We start from the raw sequence: 20,015 nt of genomic DNA on the forward strand, positions 1-20,015 counted from the left end.
GGACGCTTGCTCTTCCATCTACTGTGTGAGTCTGAGGAACTTAGGCTGTCAGGCTTGGCAGTGGGAGCCACCTCGATACAGTCCAACTTTTGTTTTCTTTTGAGAGTGGGTCTCAGGTAGCCTAGAGTGACTTCTTCAGGGCTGAGTATTATGACCTTGAACCTCACCCCTCCACTCCTGAGAGCTAGAGATGAATCCCAGGGTCTCCTGCTACATAGGCATTCATAACAGCGGAGCTACGACCCCAGGCTAAATTCAGGTTTTGACTAGGCATCTGAGGAACATTTTTCAGTTTGTAAATTTAGATACAGCAACATGGTTTGCCATTTTCTTAGTTTGGGATTTTTTTTCTTTCTTGTACATCATAGCAGATTTTCAGTAATGAAGGTGAGAGGGGTTCATTTTAGAGCCGAGTTGAGGAACCAGTGGGAAATTTGAAGTTGTTAGAGAGGTGGGTATACGAGACCCCGAATCTGAGCCCTACAGGCTGAGAATAATCTCACACTGTGGCTTTATGATAAGGAGCCATATAGTATGACTCATCACAACTGAATGTGTCATGAAAGTTTACCCACCACGCCAGATTCACACTCTAAAAGTATGCTTGGGAACAGTGCTAGCAGCACATCAGACTTCTCCGCTCACGGCGCACACAAGCTGTGCAGTTGCACTCCGGGTCTGCAGGGACTGACTGAGGTTGAGGAGTCTCAAGGTTACGGAGCGTCTGGCCGCGCGCAGGAGGGGTCGGGAACGCAGCACGTCTCGGAAGAAGGGCGGAGCCGGGCTTTCCTGCCGTCACCGCGGCTGCGCGCACCAAGTCCTTCCGCCTTCCGGTCCCGGCGGCCCTGTGAGTTCTAGCCGGCGCAGGCTTCCTCTCCCGAGAGAGCAGACTTAATGTACTTTTTTACTTTTTATTTTTCCTGCGCGAGAAGGGCGAGTTGTCCACGAGGCCCCGTGCAGCTCGAGCAAAGTCCGGTAAGGCCGCAAGGACCACACTTAAAAGCAGACTCCTGCACTTTGTTTTGGAGGAAGGTAACGTGGTCACTGGCACGGCTTGGAACTTAGCATTTTGTTTGTTTGCGTGGGACAAGGTCTGACGCTGTAGCCCCAGGCCTGCGGGGCAGCCCAGACTGGCTTGAATTAGATGAGATTACAGAAATGCTCTACTATGGCCTGCTTTGTTGGCTTGTTTACTTTCTTATCAGTGTGTGCGGAGACCAGAATGTGTCCCCAGAAGCTAGAGTTTCATTCTTCTGGCACACTTCTGCCATGTCTGGGCGCTGAGAGCCAAACTCTGTTCTCTTAACGCCCTAGGCTTCTCAAACCAGAAAATTCCTTCGTTCTGTCTGTCTCTTCTGTAGGAAGGAGGAGGATTCCCTGGCAGGCAGGCAGATAAGAGGGGCCATGGATGGGTAAGACGGCTGGTTTTTTCCTCGCTCTCCTGACCTGAGACAAAAGCCTGGCAACTTAAAACAAAAGCCTTGTGAGCTTTTTCTCCTTCCAGCAGGTCGCCTGCTGATAGACTGGCTCGGCAAATTCAAGGCCAGATCAGGACATTTTTTCAGAATAGGTGTCCATTCAGCCATCCTGTCTTCAAAGTGACCACTACTAAATTAGGGGAGGAAGGCCCTTCAGAGACTTAATCGCTAATCCTCTGGAAGACACTGTAATTTTCACCTCCCCAAGCGGCCCTCTGCTTTAGAGGTGGATTTTCTATCTGTGTGTTTGCTGCATGCCTGCATGTTTCCTCATCTCCAATAAAAGCCTTTCTTCAACTGCTGATTCTGTCTGCTCTTGTTTTCAGTGTTTGAGATTTCTCTGCTAGCTGTGGAGCTGGCTTTTTAATTCTTTAACTGGTAGAGAAAACTGAAGCCAATCAAGAGCCCCTAGGCAGTGGCACCACCTCAGCCAGGTATTGCTGGGTGCACTGACAGGTCTGGGTCAAATTCAGCCCCTTTTTTTAATCACTGTCTCTTTCTCCCGTGGAGATCCGCTTGCCTCTGCCTCCCTAGTGCTGGAATAAGAGGCAGTATCATGCCATCTTTCCTATAACACAATTTGAGTACCTACCTAGATTGGCTTTATAACTTCGTCAGTGCTGGGAAGGTATGATGTCCTAATACACAGTCATCCCATATTGCTGTGCTGGAAAAGCTCAGTTGGTAGAGTGCTTGCCTAGTATGCATGCAGCACTGGCTAGCAACAATAAAGCTGGAGTCCTGAGAGACCAAAGAATTAAAAATTAGTTTTTTGAGTTATTGACTTAAAGTTTAAAGCATAAGCGTGAACAAAGGCCAGCCAGGTGGAGACATGTCCAGCCACCTGCGGGGAGGAACCAGCCTTACTGCATTCTTTTCCTGCCCACTAGAGATACAGTAACAGGGCCAGATGGCCTGGCCTGAGCCACTTAAAGATACCATCTCCTGCCAACACACTCAGATAGCCAGGCCAGAACCATTTATGGACCTGGTGCCTAAAGTAAACCAATCATTTCAAAAGTCAGTTTCCTTTACCCAGTCCTATAACACCAAGGCTTGGAGCCCTCTCTTGCCCCTCCCCCCACAGTCTTGCCCTTTAAAAACCTTGTTTCCCTAGACCTCCTCCTCCACACTCCTCCTCTTCAACAGGGAGGTTGCTGGGCCCCAGGCTCAAGTTTTTACCAAGTAAACCCTCGTGTGTTTTGCAGCAGAGTAGATTCCTGGTGGTCTTTGGGGGTCTCACGAACTGGGTATAACACCATAACACTTGTGATATAGGAGAATTAAGAAATCAAGATCATAAATGTAGAGAGTTAGAGGTCAATCTGAAAATGGAAAAATTGGAAAAAAAAAGGAGCTGGAGAGATGGCTCAGAGCACTTTCTGTTCTTGCAGAGGACTAAGGTCAGTTCCTGCTACCCATGTCAGGCTGCTAACAGCTGCCTCTAAGGGGAACTGGTGCTCTGGCCTCTGCAGACAAGTCACATACACTCAGACACGTAAATAAACAACAAGCCAGGCACAGTGGCACAAGCTGTTAGTCTGAGCACTCTGGAGGCATACACAGGTAGATCTCTGAGTTCAAGGCCATCCTGGTCTGCATAGCTCCAGGGCAACCAGAGATACATAAAAGAGAGACCCTGTCTCAAAAACAAACAACAAAAGATGGTATTCCACATTCCTTCTCAACAAAAGTATACTTTCGATTATAAATATTTTAAGTTTAGGCTTGGTAAAATCTAATCAATCAAAAAATTTTATTTATTTATTTTTCTAGTACTCTGCCTGCATGTACACCTGCATATCAGAAGAGGGTACCTGATTGCATTATAGATGGTTGTGAGCCACCATGTGTTTGCTGGAAATTGAACTCAGGACCTTTGGAAGAACAGCTGGTGCTCTTAATCTCTGAGCCATCTTTCCAGCATATTGCATGTGGTTACTGGGAATTGAACTCAGGACCTTTGGAAGAGCAGCCAGAGCTCTTAACGGCTGAGCCATCCCTCCAGCCCCCATTGATGTTCTTTTATTACAATAAAATCCAAGCTCGGTGTGATGGCATATACCTCTAATATCAGCACTCAAGAGACAGGCAGGAAAATCACTACAAGCTTGAGGTCAGCTTGGTCTACATAGTGAATTCCAGTGCAGCCTGGGCTATAGTGCTGGTCTATGTTTTATTTGATGGATATGGGTGCTTTGCCTACATATGTATAAATACACTGTGTGTGTGTGTGTGTGTGTGTGTGTGTGTGTCTGTGCTCTCAACTGCTGAGCCATCTCTTAAGCAAGTAAGTCTATCCTAGAAACAAAGCAAAAAGAAACAAAGCAATCTTCATTTTCTTCAAGACTGTTGTAAAATAAAATGCCTGTGTATTTGTCATTATGATTACTAAAAGGATTTCACAAAAAAAAAAAAAAAAAAAAAAGAGCAACTAGATTTCTTTGCCCAGACTGGTCAGCCAACGCTGTCCTTTTAAATGAACCTTCACTTTGCAAGCTGTCAGATAGCACATACACCAGCTTACTTTCTTGTATTGTGGAAGGCTGTGGACATGTTGGCCGAACTAAGAATTTTCAGTATTGCTTGTTTGTTGTAGAGATCCAGAAATTCCACTGTCAGCTAAGCGGAGAGGCTGGCCCTCATTCTGTCCGCTTGGGAAGCAACCCTTTTTAGGAGCAACACTGACAGAACCTGAGGTCTGGAGAAGCACTAATGGTGTTCAGCCTGGGTTGGAGAGCTCCCAGGAGCCAGTGGAGTTTCCTGCAGGCTGTGAGCGGTGGCTTCCCCCTGTTCCCCTGGAGGACAGTGGGGAGTGGTTTGGATCCCCAGATGAAAGCCTACCTGGAAGAAAACACTGAAGTCACCAGCAGTGGCACCCTCACCCCTGAAATCCAGTTACGGCTTTTGACCCCCAGGTGCAAGTTCTGGTGGGAAAGAGCTGAACTGTGGCCCTACAGTGATCCATACTGGGCAGTCTATTGGCCAGGAGGCCAGGCCCTGTCTAGGTACGTCTTATTGAAATGTTGGTCCTTTTTCTTTTCAGCACCTACCCCCACCTCCATTTTATCCTCTCTGGCCCCATATCTTAGCAGCAAAACTTGAAAGTCACTGGGGCTCATCAGGTCCCAACTTATGTATGGTTTGGATTGCCGTCCTTCTTGTAAAGCAGAAGAGGATTTATCCTGCAGGAAGACAGGACAAAGTCATCTCCAAAAAGGCTCCAAACAGTTACCCAGGACAGTGTCCCATGTAATCCTTGTACTTGAAAGTGGGGGCATGAGGGAGGGAGCTTGAAGCTATTCTGTGATACGTAGCAATGCTCTCTTAAAAATTTTAAATAGTCTCTTGTATCCTGCCAGAGACAGGAGGGCAGGGGTTGACGCCTTTTGAGTCTGGGTTTTCAACTGAAACTAAGAAAGAAGACAAGGATTGTCAACAAAAAATTCAGAGAGGGCTGTAGTGTCATCCAGATCTGGTCTTTACTGTTACTTTAGCTTGGCCTCACAACAGTCATAGATATACACACCTTAAAAACACAGCAGCTCTCTTCACACCTGCCCTAGATAGCCTTTGACGTCAACTCCAGTGAATTTGGAATTACCTGCAAGACACACTTTTGGGCATGACTATGAGGATATGCTTTTCTTTGGTTTTCTATTACTGGAAAAACAAAAACAAAAAATCCATAACCAAAAGCAAACTTGGGGAGGAAAGGCTTTTTTTCATTTTACACTTCCAGGTAATAGGAAAGTCAGCCGGAACCCAGAGCAGGAACCTGGAGGCAGGAACTGAAGCAGAGGCCATGGAGGAGCCCTGCTTACTGGCTTGCTTCTCAAAGCTTCCTCAAGATGCTTTCTCATACCATACAGGATTACTGTCCATCAATTGCCCCAATAGGCTGGGCCCTCCCACATCAATCATTAAACAAGAAAATGTCCCATACATAGGCTTGCTGACCAGCTACTCTGATGGAGGCAGTTTTCTCAGTTGAGAATCCTCCTTTCCACTTGCCTTTAACTACTGTCAAGTTGATCAAAACAAAAACACCAATTAAAAACTAACGAGGATAGGATGTTTCCAATGAGTTTTTTTTTTTTTTTTTTTTTTTTTTTTTTTTAAATAATTTTATGTATGTTAGTGTGAAGGTGTCAGATCCCTTGGAATTGACATAATAGACAGTTGTGAGCTGCCATGTGAGTGCTAGGAATTGAACCTGGGTCCTCTGGAAGGGCAGACAGTACTCTTAACCACTGAGCCATCTCTGCAGCCCCTCCAATGAGGTTGATTTGGGGAGGGAATGCCACCCTGAATGTGGGTGACACTATTCCCGTTGCATTGGGTTGCACACTGAGTACAAAGAGAAAAAGGAAGAACAGTGCCCCATCGCCATGCCTTCCCTCACCACAGCAGATTATATTTTCAGGCTGTGTTCCTTCAGTGTAAACTCTTCCTCCCTTAAAAGTTATCAGGTATTTGGTTACAGCAATGAGTCATGTCTTTCCCCCCCACCAACCTCCCAGCCCTAGGGTCTCATGATGTAGATCTGGCTGTCCTGGAACTCACTATGCAGACCAAGCTGGCCTTGAACTCACAGAGAAATACCTGCCTCTGCCTCTGAATGCTGGGCGTAAAGGCATGCACCATCACCACCTAGCTTGCAAGTTTTTTTTTTTTTTAAAGATTTATTTATGTATGAGTGATTTGCCTGCCTGTCTATACACTCATTTGTGTCTGGTGCCCATGAAGGTCAGAAGAAGGCATCAGATCCCCTGGGACTGGAGTTACAGACAGCTGTGAGCTGTCATGTAGGTTCTAGGACTTGAACCTGGATTCTCTGCAGAAATGAGGGCCTTTAACCACTGAGCCACCTCTCCGGCTCTCATACTAAAGTCTTCTTGTTTTTATAGCAGTTTGGTCAAATCTTTGGTGCTTTGTTGGGAGTTTCACCACCTTACACACGATTTTTAAGGCACATCCACAAGTAAAGTTTCACCCGTTAAGAAACTCTAGTGTGAGCTGTCATGAAAGACACACAAGTCTTCCTCTGTGCTCACTGAACTCCTAGGTGATCCTAAAGACCCAGCCTAAAGATCCCACTTTAGTGCTGTCAGCGCCTCCCCTCCCAGACTGGCTGAGTGGTCCTTTGGGAGTTTCTTCTCTTTGGCAGCTGGAGGACATCTTAGGTGGGCCCTGTATTTGATTCAGCTCAGCATTTTTAAGATCCCTCCCGACCGTCTTGTTTTTTCACAAAGGTAACTGTACTTTTTGTTAATAAACAGTAGCCCAAACAGATGCAGTCCCTTTTTAGCATGCCCGTCTACTCCGCGCTTTAGCACTGATTGTGATTTCATCTGGTTTTGTTTTAAGGTGTAGAGCTGTCAAACAAAAGGTATCTGTTTCCCAGGAATAATCCTGTTACCGTTAGGCCAGGTGGGTTTTCTACCGTCAGGAAAACGTAGATTTAACCAATCTAGGCTGTGGGTGTGCATGGTGGCACGGCTTGCCACCGCGTGCATGTGAAGGGCAACTTGCGTGACCTGGTTCTCTTGTCCTCTCTGTGGAACTTAGGTCATCAGACTTGTAAGCAAGCACTTTGCTTGCAATCTTGCCTGTTTTTAACACCTCTTACTGTCCTTTTCCCTAACTCCGGTGTTTTCTCCTCTCTTTCTAATTAGGTATCTTTTGGATAACCCTGATGTTGTGAGAGGAAAGTCTGTCTTAGATCTTGGGAGTGGATGTGGAGCTACAGCCATTGCTGCTAAGATGAGTGGAGCATCAAAGGTCTTGGCAAACGACATAGACCCTAGTAAGGGCTGCGTATTTTAAAGCAGTTTACAGCCCCCTCCCCCCCACTTACCCTTTACCATGGTAGCTTATTGCCTTGTTTGTAATCTGATATAATGAGTTATGTTCACTGGGGCACTGTCTGGGGCCTGAACTGATGGTGCATTTCCCCAAGAGGATTTGATTTGTCTGCTAGACATTCCAGAGTGATACCTGTTGGGGCATGTGTGTTAGCTTCTGGGTTGAGAATTCCCTGAAATGTGTAAGTAGTATGTATTTGACATGAAACCCAAGTAAAGATAGGCTGTGTCTTTAGTGGATGCTTTTACTGCACTAAGACCCAAGTTGTCTTGGGTGTGGCAGCCCACACCTTAAATCCCAGTGCTCCGGAGACAGGGGCACGAGGATATCCACCAGGTAGGGCTACAAAATAAGGCCCTCTTTCAAAGAAGGAAAAAGGTCCAAATTGTGACAGCTATATTTTCCTTTCATCTGATTTTTTTTTTTTTTCTGATCCTACTGTTGTTTAGGGTAGAACCCTTGGTGGGGTGGGGAGAAGGGTTCTTATATTATTACAGGGTTTCAGATATAACTTAAGCCCAACATTTGCTTTTCTGTCTACATTAAACAAACATACAAAAAATAGCCAGTAAATGTTCAAAAAAAAAAAAAATCCCACCATTGCTGTGCTATATATAATATATGGCTTTTTAAGAAGTTTCTTTTTTGGCTATAGCCCACATGAGAAAGTTATAGATGACCATGAATATAAAGCCAAATAAGAGCCCCTTATTAAGCTGGAGACTGAAAGCAGCCTCTTGTCACAAAGAGCTCTGGGCCCCTAGATTAACCACTATAGAATTTATACAGACCCCCCAAAACAAACAAACAAACAAACAAACAAAACAATTAACTCACATCAGATGAAGGCTATGAGAGTTTTCACTTTCAACAAGGGATTGTTTTCCAGCAAAGGGTAAACACTGATCTGTTAAACATTTTACAAGCGTCATTTCTCAGAAGGGAGAAGCTGCTCTGTGAAGCAGGGTGTAGTGGGTGTGGGGTCAGGGTAACCTGTTCTCTCCGAGACCATTTCCCTCTACCTCTCTCTCCACCCCTTTGAGGCAGAATCTCATATAGCTCATGTTGATGCTTATTAATATTTAACAAGCAGCAGTTACTCCTTTAAAAAAAGGATTTATTTATTATTTATACAGTATTCTGCCTGCATGTGTGCCTGCAGGCCAGAAAGGGGCACCTCATTATAGATGGTTGTAAGCTACCATGTGGTTACTGGGAATTGAACTCAGGACCTTTGGAAGAACAGCCAGTGTTCTTAACCTATGAGCCATCAATCCAGCCCACCAGCAGTTACTCCTAAACCAGCTGTCAGCTGTATACGCAGATCATCACACAGAGACTAGGATTTATTTAATTAACCTAGAGCACAATGCTAGGCAATATTTACTCTATCCTAAACCTCCAAGCCTCTTCAGATTTCCCACAGTCTACTTGCTTTTTAGTCATATCTTAGGTCCTGTTCATTTCTCCTGTTTCCCCTCCTGATGTTTCCTCTCCTCTTGTATCTTTCCTCCCGCTCGCTTCTTTCTCCTCCCCTCTGGACCAGGGTGTCCCACCCTATTCTCTCCATTGCTCAGCATTGGCTGGGTTGTTTTTATTGGCAATAGAGAGAAAAAATAGCATATTTGTATAAACTTGAGACAGGTGATGCTTTACAATAAGCATTACAATGCAATGTCAGGATTGAAACCAGATAGTGGGGGAGAGAAATCAGCATTTGAATAAACAAGGGTAAATCGTATACATTCCAAAAGAACATTATACCAACACTCTTAGAATGACCTCAACTAGCTAAATGTAGCTAAACATGACCTTGAATTTCTGATTTTCCTATTTCTACCTCTCAAATGCTGGGGGTGTGGGCAGGAGGCCAGCCCTGGCTATGGTCCTGCAGAAGAGATAAAGAGTCATGGAGGGACGAGGGAGGCAGGCATGGGGATGGGGGCCAGTTTTACATCCTGACTGACTGGCAGTCTGGGTGCTTCATTACTTATACAGAACTTAGGCAGGAATAGATGCATGTTGTTCCAAAACATAGATCATATCAATTTTATTCCCCAATACGTGTTTTAAATTCCTTTTGGTCGTAAGCTTAGACATCATTGATAAATCATGACAGAACAGAATTATCTTTTTAAATTATTTTCCCTCATCAACCCCACAACTCAACTTTTAACAATATTGTAGTTTCAAGGGAATATTTTGTGAAAGCATGACAGCCTGTTTTCAGCTCTTGGTGGTTTCAAGGACCCTAGACAGAAAGAAAATCTCCAAGCCAGCCTGGGCAGATTGTTATGTCCCAAGCAGTGTATTATCAATTTTTAATAGTCAAAGTGATAATAGTCATTAGGTCCAATAAAAGTCTTTAGTCCAAAGCTTCTGCAGTTATTATTTAATTTCTACCATAATATAATGTTTATATTTTATATATTTTTATACATTTATATGTATAATCTTGATATTCTTTTGTTCCGTAGTGGCATTTACTTTTTCTAAGAAAGGGAGGTCTTAATATTTTATTTTTTTTATCATTTATCCACACCATTCTTTGTCCATTGGTAGTAAGAAGGGGCTTTTATTGATCTGCTGCCAACTTTTCTAGCCTACCAAATATTGTTTACCTTTTCAAATTTACTTTGTTCTGAGTATCTTGTTCCTGAGTAAGTGCAGGGGCAGATGTGCCAAGAGTATCTTTGAGAGCCTCAAAAGGAGGTCTCTGGGATTTTTATTTGAGTCACAACTTCCAGGGCCTAAGGAAGACCTTCAGGTAGGGCCAGGTAAGGATATCTCCCTAAAAGCGGGAGGGGTAGCATGGTCAGGACGTTCCTGGGGAAGCTTAGCAGCACCACTCCTGGAAGAAGGAGTGAACGATTCGTAAGAAAATTTCCATCAATCTAGTAACCCCAAGTTGTACAAATAATAAAAGCCCCCACACCAACATGCAACAGGTAGAGATCAAGGCCAAAAAGTGGGAGACCAGAGGCAACGATTGCATCACTAGGCTCAGCTGTGCTGGATCCTTGTCTAGCAGCTGTGCTGGCTTTATGAGTTTCACTGTTCCCATTAGATATGGCTGTGCCACCACCATGCCCAGCTTCCATGTTTGTTTGTTTTGGCTTGGTACCTCCCTTTGTACCCCAGGTTGGCTCATACTTGCAGGGATCCTCCGGCTGTGTACTACCAAGCTTGGAGTGACAGGTCTGCACAATCAGACCTAGCCAGCATATAGTTTATATGGCATCAACTTTAGACCTCTTTGCCTTAAAAAAAAATGGGATTTGGACAGATGGCTCAGTGGTTAAGAGCACTGGCACTGGCTGCTCTTCCATAAGTTCTAGGTTCAATTCCCAGCAACACTTGGGGAACCGACACCCTCACATAGACAAATGAAGACAAAATACCACATATAAAATAATTAAATTGAAAACAACAAAATAAGAACAAAATGCCTTTTAACAAAAGGAGGTAAGTATTAGATTATTTTTACAGCTATTTGCTTGTTCATCTGTGTGTGCATGTGTCACAGTGCACTTCACATGGGGACAGGGTACAGCTTGTGAGATTTGGTTTCCTCTTTCCACCATGTGGTTTCAGGTATTGAACTCTTTTATTTGTTGACATGGGGTCTTTCCGTTAGTCCTGGCTGTCCTGGAACTGCCTATATAGGCCAGGATGGTCTTACATTCTGGAGGTGGGTGTGGAGTCAGGGTTACCTGATGTACCCTAGTCTCTGCCTCCTGAGAGCTGGGTTAAAGCTGTGTGCCACCATGCCTGGCCTTCAGATATTGAACTCTGTTAGGGTTAGTGGCAAATGTCCTAACCTGAAGAGCCACCTCACTGACCTCTATTGTTAGGTTTAAAAAGTGTTTTAATAATAAGGAATTAAAGTAGCTTACTGATCTATGCTTATAGCTCAACTCATCATATGTTTTGTAAAGTTGCAGGAATGGCGATTACACTAAATTGCAAATTAAATGGACTGAATCCTTTTCCCATTTTAACCAAAAACATTTTGAATACCCAACAAGTTAAGTTTGATCTCATTGTTCTTGGAGATATGTTTTATGATGAAGACCTTGCAGACAGTCTTCATCTGTGGCTGGAGAACTGCTTTTGGACCCACAAAACGCGAGTACTTATTGGTGACCCTGGGAGGCCCCAGTTCAGTGGACACAGCATTCGGCATCATCTGTACCAACTAGAAGAATACACACTTCCACAGTCAACCCAGCAAGATAACCATGGACTGACCACAAGTACGGTGTGGGATTTTCATCCCTGATTTGTCAGAGTGCTTTCAAGTATGAGTATAGTTCTGTTTAGAGTCTGTGTTAGACTCTAAACATTTCCTCTGTAGGAGGTACTCAACAGTTTAAAGACTCCAGATCAGTGTGGTGTGATGGCTGGAAGTGTGAATACTATCACTTGGTAGGCAGAAATAGGCTGACCTCTTTGGAGGACAGTCTGGTCTACATAGTTCCAGGACAGCCAAGGATACATAGGGAGACCCTGTCTCATGGAGAAAGTGATTTAAAATTTCCTTCATCCATCTTGGCATAGTGGTTCATGCTTTCGGCACTAGGGAGGCAGAGGCAGGTGGATCTCTGTGAGTTTGAGGCCAGTTTGTTCTACAGTGAGTTCCAGAACAGCCAGAGCTACATACTGTGACTTGAGCTGAAAAAAAAAAAAAAAAAAAAGAAACAAACAAAATCCTTTGACACCTTTTATAATTCTGCATGGTTTAGTAAAGTTAGTAACTATTATGTTCCCATTTCATATAGCAGGTTGTCAGGGTTTTATAACGACAAAAACAATGTAATTAATATGTATCACACACCACTGATTATGTAGAAGGCATGTTTATATGTGCATGGATATAATATACAGAATTTGCTGCAATATTAATAAAACATCTCTGGAAAGGAAACAAGGAACTGGAGTGTTATCTTTCTGTTAGTGTAACAAATTTACTGAGAAAATCAACTTAAAAGAGAAGTGAGGTAGGGGCTGGAGAAATGGCTCAGCGTTTAAGAGCACTGTCTGCTCTTCCAGAGGTCCTGAGTTCAATTCCCAGAAACAATATGGTGGCTCACAACCAATGAAAGGGTTAAAACAGCAAAACTAACTCCATTTTGTTTTTCAGACACCATCCAAGGCTAGCTTTTTCTTGGAGTAACTTGGTTCCACCCTTGAGTTCTGAGAAAAACCACAGAATGTTCTTGGCAGTTACAGCTAGACATAGCAACTGAGGCAGACCAATAAAGACAGGGTTGGTTAAGAAAACATAAGTTTTCCCAGGGCCGAAATGTTCCTTTTGGCAAGCTGTTCCTCTTTGTGGTTTGGCCAGATGCTGTTAACAAATTAGGTCAAAGTGCATTTCCTTTGTCCAATCATGTAACACCGAGGCTTGGAAGCCCCTGCTTGTGGTTTTGCCCTTTAAAAACCTGGTTCCCTTGGAGCTCTGGGCTGCTTTTTCCCTACTGCTCTGTCAAGAGGGATTGCAGCCTTAGCTTGAGCTTGTAATAAAAAGATTCTCTTGCATTTACATGGGTCTCGTGTTCCTGGTGGTCTTGGGGGTCATAAGATCTGGGCATAATACCATCTATACTAGAATTTGATGCCCTCTTCTGTCATGCAGGCATGCATGGACATAGAGCACTCATACATAAAATAAATTAAAAAAAATCTTTAAAAACGAAAGAAAAAATAAATAAGTAAAAAAAGAGAAGTGATTTAGCCAGGTGTGGTGACACATGCCTGTTGTTCCAATACTTGGGGAGGCAGAAGCAGACGGATCTCTGAATTCTGAGTTTGAGGCCAGCCTCATCTAGAAAGGGAGTCTAGGACACAGAAACCCTGTATTAACAAAACAAAACAAAAAACCAACCAACCAAACAAACAAAAATTGGTTTGGCTCAGTTTTGGAAGCTCTAATCCATGGTCTACTGGCCCCATTGCTCCCCATTGCTGAGGAAGGTGGGATATTATGACAACCACAGTATGCAGTAGGAAGTGGCTTCACACATTATAGTGGCCAAGAAGCAGAGATCAAGGGACCAGGGATAAGTCATTTGCACTGACTTTTTTCTTCCAACAGAGCTAGCTCCACCTCCTAGAGTTTCCATCCCTGAAGAACCAGCCTGACTCCATATTGTAACCAAAGCCATTTTGATATTCTAGTTAGGTTTCTGTTTTCTCAGAGGTGGCCTGCATCCCATCCCTGTGACTATGGAATGTTTTGTAACACATGTTCCAGGAAGATTTCCTTAACTGCCTGGTCTTGCTTCTGTAACCATGCTTGCTTGCAAAATCCCCCATCCTGCAGTTTTGCCCTATAAAAAAAGGAATGGAAAATTGGCTCAGGGCTATGTAGTGAGAATTTTGGTTTCTTTCAAAACACAAAACCATTTGTATGTTTTGTTTTAATCCCAGGAATGGGATATGGGGCTGCTTGAGGTTGTCCACAGCAGCTGATTATAATGTGTCTCATGCCCTGGCAGCTTCAGATAGTTTATGTTTGGCATTCTGGGGACTCTTCAGAACATACATAAATGCCAGAGCCCCAAGAGAAGCCAGAGGTGCTCTGAAAAGATGGCTGCTGTTCCCCCAGCTGCTGTTGGTTCCTGCTGCTGCTTTTGCTGTTGTTGGGTTGCTGGATTGCTGGTTGCTGGTATTCTGACAATGAAGACTGGACTTTCCCCAAGGAACTCGATGCACCTAATCAGCAGGAAGGAAGCTAGAGAGGTCTGTGTCACCTTTCCCCTATAACCTTTTTTGCCTATCTATTGTTGGGGAGTTAGAAGGGACTGGGATGAAGAGTGGTAGATATAGGAACCCAAATAAAGTAGCCAAAGGCCCTGGTTACAGGCCTGCTCTTTTTTTTTTTTTTTTTTTACCAAGTTCTTTTTTTCTTTTTAATTTTATTTTATGTGCATTCATGGAATTGGTGGTACAGACAGTTGTGAGCTGCCATGTGGATGCTGGGAATTGAACCCAGGTCCTTTGGAAGGGCAGACAGTGCTCTTAACCACTGAGCCATCTCTCCAGCCCAGGGCTGCTCTCTTGAACCCCATCTTCCAAATAGTTCTTTCAGTTGGAATCCATTAATGAACTGGTTCATTGGTGAGATCAGAGACATGAACATTGCATTGGGATGCACTAGGCTTTCAATACAAGTTTGGGGGTGAGGAGTTATTACAGATTAATACTAACTGGTTAAAAAAATAATAACCAAAATAACAAAACAACAACAAAAAAAACCCAACAAAGTTCTCTCTGTTCCTTCTGAGAGGGAACTGTTATATCCAAATCTCAAAGTCCCCAAAGACCACCAGGAGACCCATCACGTATGCAAGAACAAGGAGCTTTTATTTTGGGCTTAAGCTCAGACTTTCAGACTTCACCAGCACAGTGGACCCATACAGGAGGCCCCAAGCAGCTACGAAGCAGGGTTTTTATTGTGGTTGAGCAAGGAATGGGACTTTCCAATGTGGCAGTTACGTGACTGGTTAGCGTCTAGCAGGAGCAGGCTTGTCATAAACTGATTGGCTAACATAGCACAAGCTATCTATAGACCTCAGGAACGTTAGGTACTTGCTCAGTGCACTCTGATTGGCTCTGTCCACCTGTTGTGTCCGTTGGGGGTTTTTCCAGTAAATGCTTGACTGCTTCTGAGAAACAGAAGCTGAACAACTGTGGGAACATTACCAGGAAACAGGAACTCAGGCCTATAGTATTGAGGCTGATTATGAAAGTCTGTCATGGCAGCAAAGCTGCTTGAGTCCTTCAGTAACCAAATGGTTTGTACTTACATATGCTATACTGTTACCCAATTTAAAAGTTAAACACTGCCACTTTGTATGTTATAAATACCAAATTTAGTCTTTCAGATGTACCCTCATATTCTTTGGGTACTACTCTCCTTTGCTTGGAATTTTCTTGGACACTTGAATTACGTACTTTTTAATAATAAACACCAGATCAGGCATGGTGGTGCTCGCCTTTAATCCTAGCACTTGGGAGGAAGAGGCAGGTGGATCTCTGTGAGTTCAAGGCCAGCCTGGTCTACAGACCAAGTTCCAGGACAGCCAGGGCTACACAGAGAAACCCTATCTCAAAAAAAACAAACCAATCAAACACAATAAACGCCAGGATACTAGGATAATAAGATTTAAAGGCAGAGAGGTAGCAAAAAAAAAAAAAAAAAAAAAAAAAAAACAAAACAAAACTGGAATAATTATATAGGAGTTTTGGGCTAGGGATGCAGAGTATTGTCTTGGAAGGTTTTTGTTGTTGTGTTGTTACAGCTAGGACTCCACTGTGCATCTGAGGATGGCCTTGATCTCCTGATCTTCCTGCCTCCACCTGAAGTGCCGGGTTCCTGATTTATACAGTACTGGGGGTTGAACCCAGGGCTTTGTACAAGCTAGGCAACTGTCAGCTGAGTCACACGCACTGTGATCTTGTAAGTTCTGTACTTGTGATTCTGGACTTTGGAAGTTAGAGCTCATAAGGAATCAATGAATCAACTCTTGCTACACAAAATTTACATTGGTATCTACAGGGGCTTAGAAATGAAAACATGCAGCTAAGGAAGCAGGAGGGTAACCAGATCCTCACCTCTCCCTCAGCTCCTCCAAAACCAATCCCCCTGTAATGGAAGCTTCATTTTCTTTGTGAACTCAGTTATGTTATATAAATATGCTTTTGTTTTAATCCCAAGTATGGGATTTTCCTGGGCTATCGTTTGTCCACAGCTGATAATTGTCTCGTGCGGAGCGTGGTCTTTGCCATCAGTAAAGGCCTTCCACACGTGGCACGCAGAGGGGCGTGGTCTAGGACTCAGTATAAATGTGAGAGCTGGTTGACAGGTGGTGTGGCGGTTTGGAGCAGAGAGGAAACACTTTAGGGCGCAACAGCCTGGAGGAGACTGCTAGCTGTGGCTGCGGTTGACAGATTCATATAGGGCCCTAAAAGAGCCCCTTTGATCCTAAGTAGCCAGGAGAATGGGCCCTCTCTCCCCACTGTTAGGCCCAGCAAGAGCCTAAATATAAGAAGGTATGAAGAGAACTCAGGAAACTGATCATCCATCGATGCAAAATCGCAAGAGGTTCATTCTAACCATTGCGCAATGGGGTCACCCCTGCTGGTCAGCAAGGAGTGACACCAGGAAACAAAGACCTTAGGTTTTTAAAAGACAAGGCATGGGGAATTCTAGGGGTTGCCTTCTTGGCAATTCATGATTGGATGAGGTATTTAACTTTTAAAATAATTGGTTGGTTCTGGGCACCCTTAGGTCTGGCCAGCCCTGTCGTAAATATCTGATCTTCAAGTCATTTTGGAATTTCCTGCCATATGAGATATAGCCACAGTTAAAGGTGGGAGAGTGATTAACTCATCCCGTGTCTGTTCTGAGGAGTGGGGGTTACAGGCTTTGGATCAAAGGTCAGGAGAAGAATTGGGGCCATTTGACCCAGTTTCCAAACAAAGCTCATCTCACAGGTGCCAGCCGGTGATTTTCTCTCCATTTAGTAAAGATTTCTGCTTGTTCTCTTCCTTATTTCTGCCCTCACAGATGGCTAATGTCAGGAACTTTTAACATTCCTCGGCTCTCTGGAGAAGCACTAAGAGACTTTAATTAACATGGGCCTAAAACTTGAAAATATAAGTTATAAGGCAATTAAAGAAACATAGGTTACCAAGTTAGTCTGATTCTTTCACCAGTAACTTTTTCTCTCCCCTGTAAGGTTGGGAGGTTGAAGCCCAAACACCTCAAATAAAGTAGTTTTAAAATGAACGCTACACCCCCAGTGCCACTCCCAGCTCTGTAGCAGACCACTGGCTGCAGCCTCCCTTTCTCCCCTGCCCTCTCTCCAGGGTCCCACAGATCTCTATCCCCCTAGCCTCCCTCCCACCCTCATCGCTTTATCCCAGCCCCCAACTCCAGCAGGCACTCCCTGGGAACCTGCAGGCACTCTAGCCACTTAGGCCAGAGAAGCAGGCTAGCTGCAGTTCTTCATCTCAGCTCCCCCAGAACCACCCCAGTCTTATCCCTAGCCTGGTAACAGGCCACCTGCTGCAGGGCCCACCCCCTTCTCCAGTGGGCCACACAGTTCTCCAGACTTCCTTTGCCCACTTACTGCTTATAGCACCTACCTACCAGCCCCAACATCAACAGACATTCCCTGGGAATAGCCTAGGAACCTAGGGTAAACCCAAATACTACCATTATTAAAAAAAAAAAAAAAAAAAAAAAAAGTAGCAATGCAATAAAATGAGTTCTAATGACAGTCTGCTTTACTCTGTAAATAAGTGGGTCTCTTGTTTCTTTTGCCTTTTCTTGGGCTCTTTTCCTGCTGTTTGTTTGGTCCAATTTTGATATTAGCTTTTTTATCTTACAATATTTCATTTTACTTTGTTTATTATTCTTTAGGAGCCTGTTTGTTTTCTCATGAAAGGAAAGGAGCAGATCTAGGTGGAAGGGGAGGTGGAAACTGGGAGAGGAAGGAGACACTGTGATCAGTATATATTATATGAGAACATCTATTTTCAAGAAAGGAAAATAAAATGTCAAAAGCAAAATGAAAACACACAACTTTTGATTTAGTTTATAGACTACAGTGGCACTGGGTAACATTTGAGATAATTCTGCTGCTGTCTTTTTAGAAGAGTCAGAATGCTCTGGTTACTGTCTGCTAGAGCACTGCTAGGACTGACCTTGCTGTTTATTTCACAAAAATGGGCCTTTTTCAGTTTTGTTTGTTTTGACAGGATCTCATTGTGTAGCCCTGGCTAGCCTAGACCATCCTGTATAGACTAGGCTGGCCTCAACCTCAAAGAGTTCTGCCTGCCTCTGCTTCCTGAGTACTAGAATTAAAGATGTGCAACCACCGTTCCCAGCTCTCTAATGGTATTTCATATTTAATTTTTATATACTTCTGGGACTAAAGGGACATAGCACCTACCTAGCATGCATGAAACCCCAGGTTCAATACCCAGTAAAACACACATACACACACAAACATTCTGAATCCAATTTTGCCAAGAACTGGGAAAAAGTACCCATAAAAGTCAATGAAATTGCATTGGGATACACCTCAGTGGTAGCATGTCTTCCTACTGTGTATGAGGCCCTGAATTCAAGCTAGAAAACTGAGGGTGCAAATCAACTAAATGAGTGTCTGAGAAAAAGCCTCAGTACTGGGAATATATTAGATGGCTGCCTTCTCCCCCACCCCCAACCTAAGACAGGGTTTCTCTGTGTAGCCTTGGCTGTCCTAGACTCACCTTGTACACCAGGCCAGCCTTGAACACACAGCAATCTGCTTGCCTCTGCCTCCCTGAGTACTGTGATTACAGGGGTACCCTACTGTACCCGCCTGTGTGTATGTGCTGCGAATCCAACCCTAGCCTCACACAAGCTAGGCAAGTGTTCTATCACTGACCTACTTTTGCAGCTGAATGTCACATTTTAACTGATTAATTATTACCATCGATTTCAGTAAAATAAGTATATCAGTTTCTGTGATGAGGTAATAGGCCTTGTTACTTTTTGGCTGAACATTTCATAAAGGTAAAAGCCAGAAATTAACTCAGAAGGTATTTATGCTTTTAAAAGCATCTTTATTTAGAATTCCACTCATAATGTCTCTTACAATAACTCAAATACCTATACCAGAGAACGGGCTATAAATGAAAAGTAAATCATTTGAAACTTTTGTTATCAAAGAAACAAACCCAGCCTTTTCTCCATCAAATAGAGTTCATACCAGGATCACTGTTAAAAAGAAAAGATGGCTCATCAAACAAATATGAGATAATAGAAGTGTTAAAATGCTGTGTCTGGTTACTTAAAAGCACAAACATTTACATAAGATTGAACTGATTCTCTGAGAGTTACAGCTTACCTAAGACAATAAAATAACTTAGTGTTAAATTAAGGGAAAAGCAAATATTTATAGAGTATGTCTTGGGAAGGCTCCTGAGCTCAGCCTCAGTGAAGATCAATAGACAGACCACGTCACTTGCTTGAGTTTTCTTGATCCTACTAATTGCTCCAAGACTTCTCTTGAATGATCTTAAAGAGAACAATGACAGCATGTTAAGTTACAATAATCAAACTAGATGTAAGTGAGTGGGGTAATTAATGCATGCTTATGATACTGTACTTGCAAGGTGCAGGTATGGGAGTCAGGAATTTAAGGCAGACCCAGTGTATAGCAAGGTGGAGGCTAGCCTGGGCTATATGAGATACTGTCTTAACACAAAGGAAAAAGAAACACTAGGCGTGATGATAACTATTACAGGGCTGTTGGGAGGATTAACAACATGAAATATAAAGCACAGTGGAGCTGGTGGGATGGCTCACAATATGAATACACTTGCTACCACGCCTGACGACTTGAGATCTGTCCCTGGGCGACATGGTAGAGTGAATATTCTGATCTCTACATGTACACAGATGACACATATTCACCCTTTAGATAAATAAATGTAATTTATAAGGCACATTTAAAATGTTATGTGCTTTGCCTAAATGAATGGTTGGTGCACCACTTGTGTGCCTGATGCCCACAGAAGCCAGTAGAGAGCATCAGGTCCCCCGAAACTGGAGTTATAGACACCATGTGGATACCATTAATTAATTATTGTTGAGTTAGTCAGTTGTGT

At 43.6% G+C, this 20,015-nt stretch overlaps 2 protein-coding genes across 13 annotated transcripts in view; one reads left to right on the forward strand and one right to left on the reverse strand.

Moving 5' to 3' along the window:
- The first annotated feature begins 813 nt into the window (after window positions 1-813).
- Window positions 814-12,276, forward strand: Etfbkmt (electron transfer flavoprotein subunit beta lysine methyltransferase). Of its 2 annotated transcripts, none has more exons than XM_021657543.2 (4): window positions 814-1,032; window positions 4,078-4,486; window positions 7,157-7,287; window positions 11,285-12,276. In XM_021657543.2, exons 2-4 carry the CDS (start codon window positions 4,194-4,196, stop codon window positions 11,626-11,628), a joined length of 768 nt encoding a protein of 255 aa, XP_021513218.1. In that variant the 5' UTR covers window positions 814-1,032; window positions 4,078-4,193; the 3' UTR covers window positions 11,629-12,276. The 2 variants fall into 2 exon arrangements, with proteins under 2 accessions (XP_021513218.1, XP_021513217.1); XM_021657542.2 differs by having other exon boundaries at window positions 814-975.
- Window positions 12,277-18,947: 6,671 nt separating this feature from the next.
- Amn1 (antagonist of mitotic exit network 1 homolog) overlaps window positions 18,948-20,015 on the reverse strand; it is a 35,749-nt gene continuing 34,681 nt past the window's right edge. For all 11 annotated transcript variants that reach the window (XM_021657546.2, XM_060384546.1, XM_021657545.2 and 8 more), the window contains one exon: window positions 18,948-19,422. In XM_021657546.2, coding sequence (XP_021513221.1) covers window positions 19,349-19,422 — 74 coding nt within the window. In that variant the 3' untranslated portion in view covers window positions 18,948-19,348. The remainder of the gene's footprint in view (window positions 19,423-20,015) is intronic.

This window comes from Meriones unguiculatus, chromosome 5, assembly GCF_030254825.1.
Source record: "Meriones unguiculatus strain TT.TT164.6M chromosome 5, Bangor_MerUng_6.1, whole genome shotgun sequence".
Classification (NCBI taxonomy): domain Eukaryota; kingdom Metazoa; phylum Chordata; class Mammalia; order Rodentia; family Muridae; genus Meriones; species Meriones unguiculatus.

Coding starts and splice junctions, on each gene's coding strand:
- Etfbkmt (XM_021657543.2), top strand. CDS start 4,194: ATGGTGTTCAGCCTGGGTTGGAGAGCTCCCAGGAGCCAGTGGAGTTTC. Junction 4,487..7,156: donor GGAGGCCAGGCCCTGTCTAG/GTACGTCTTATT, acceptor CTTTCTAATTAG/GTATCTTTTGGATAACCCTG. Junction 7,288..11,284: donor GGCAAACGACATAGACCCTA/GTAAGGGCTGCG, acceptor TGTTTTGTAAAG/TTGCAGGAATGGCGATTACA.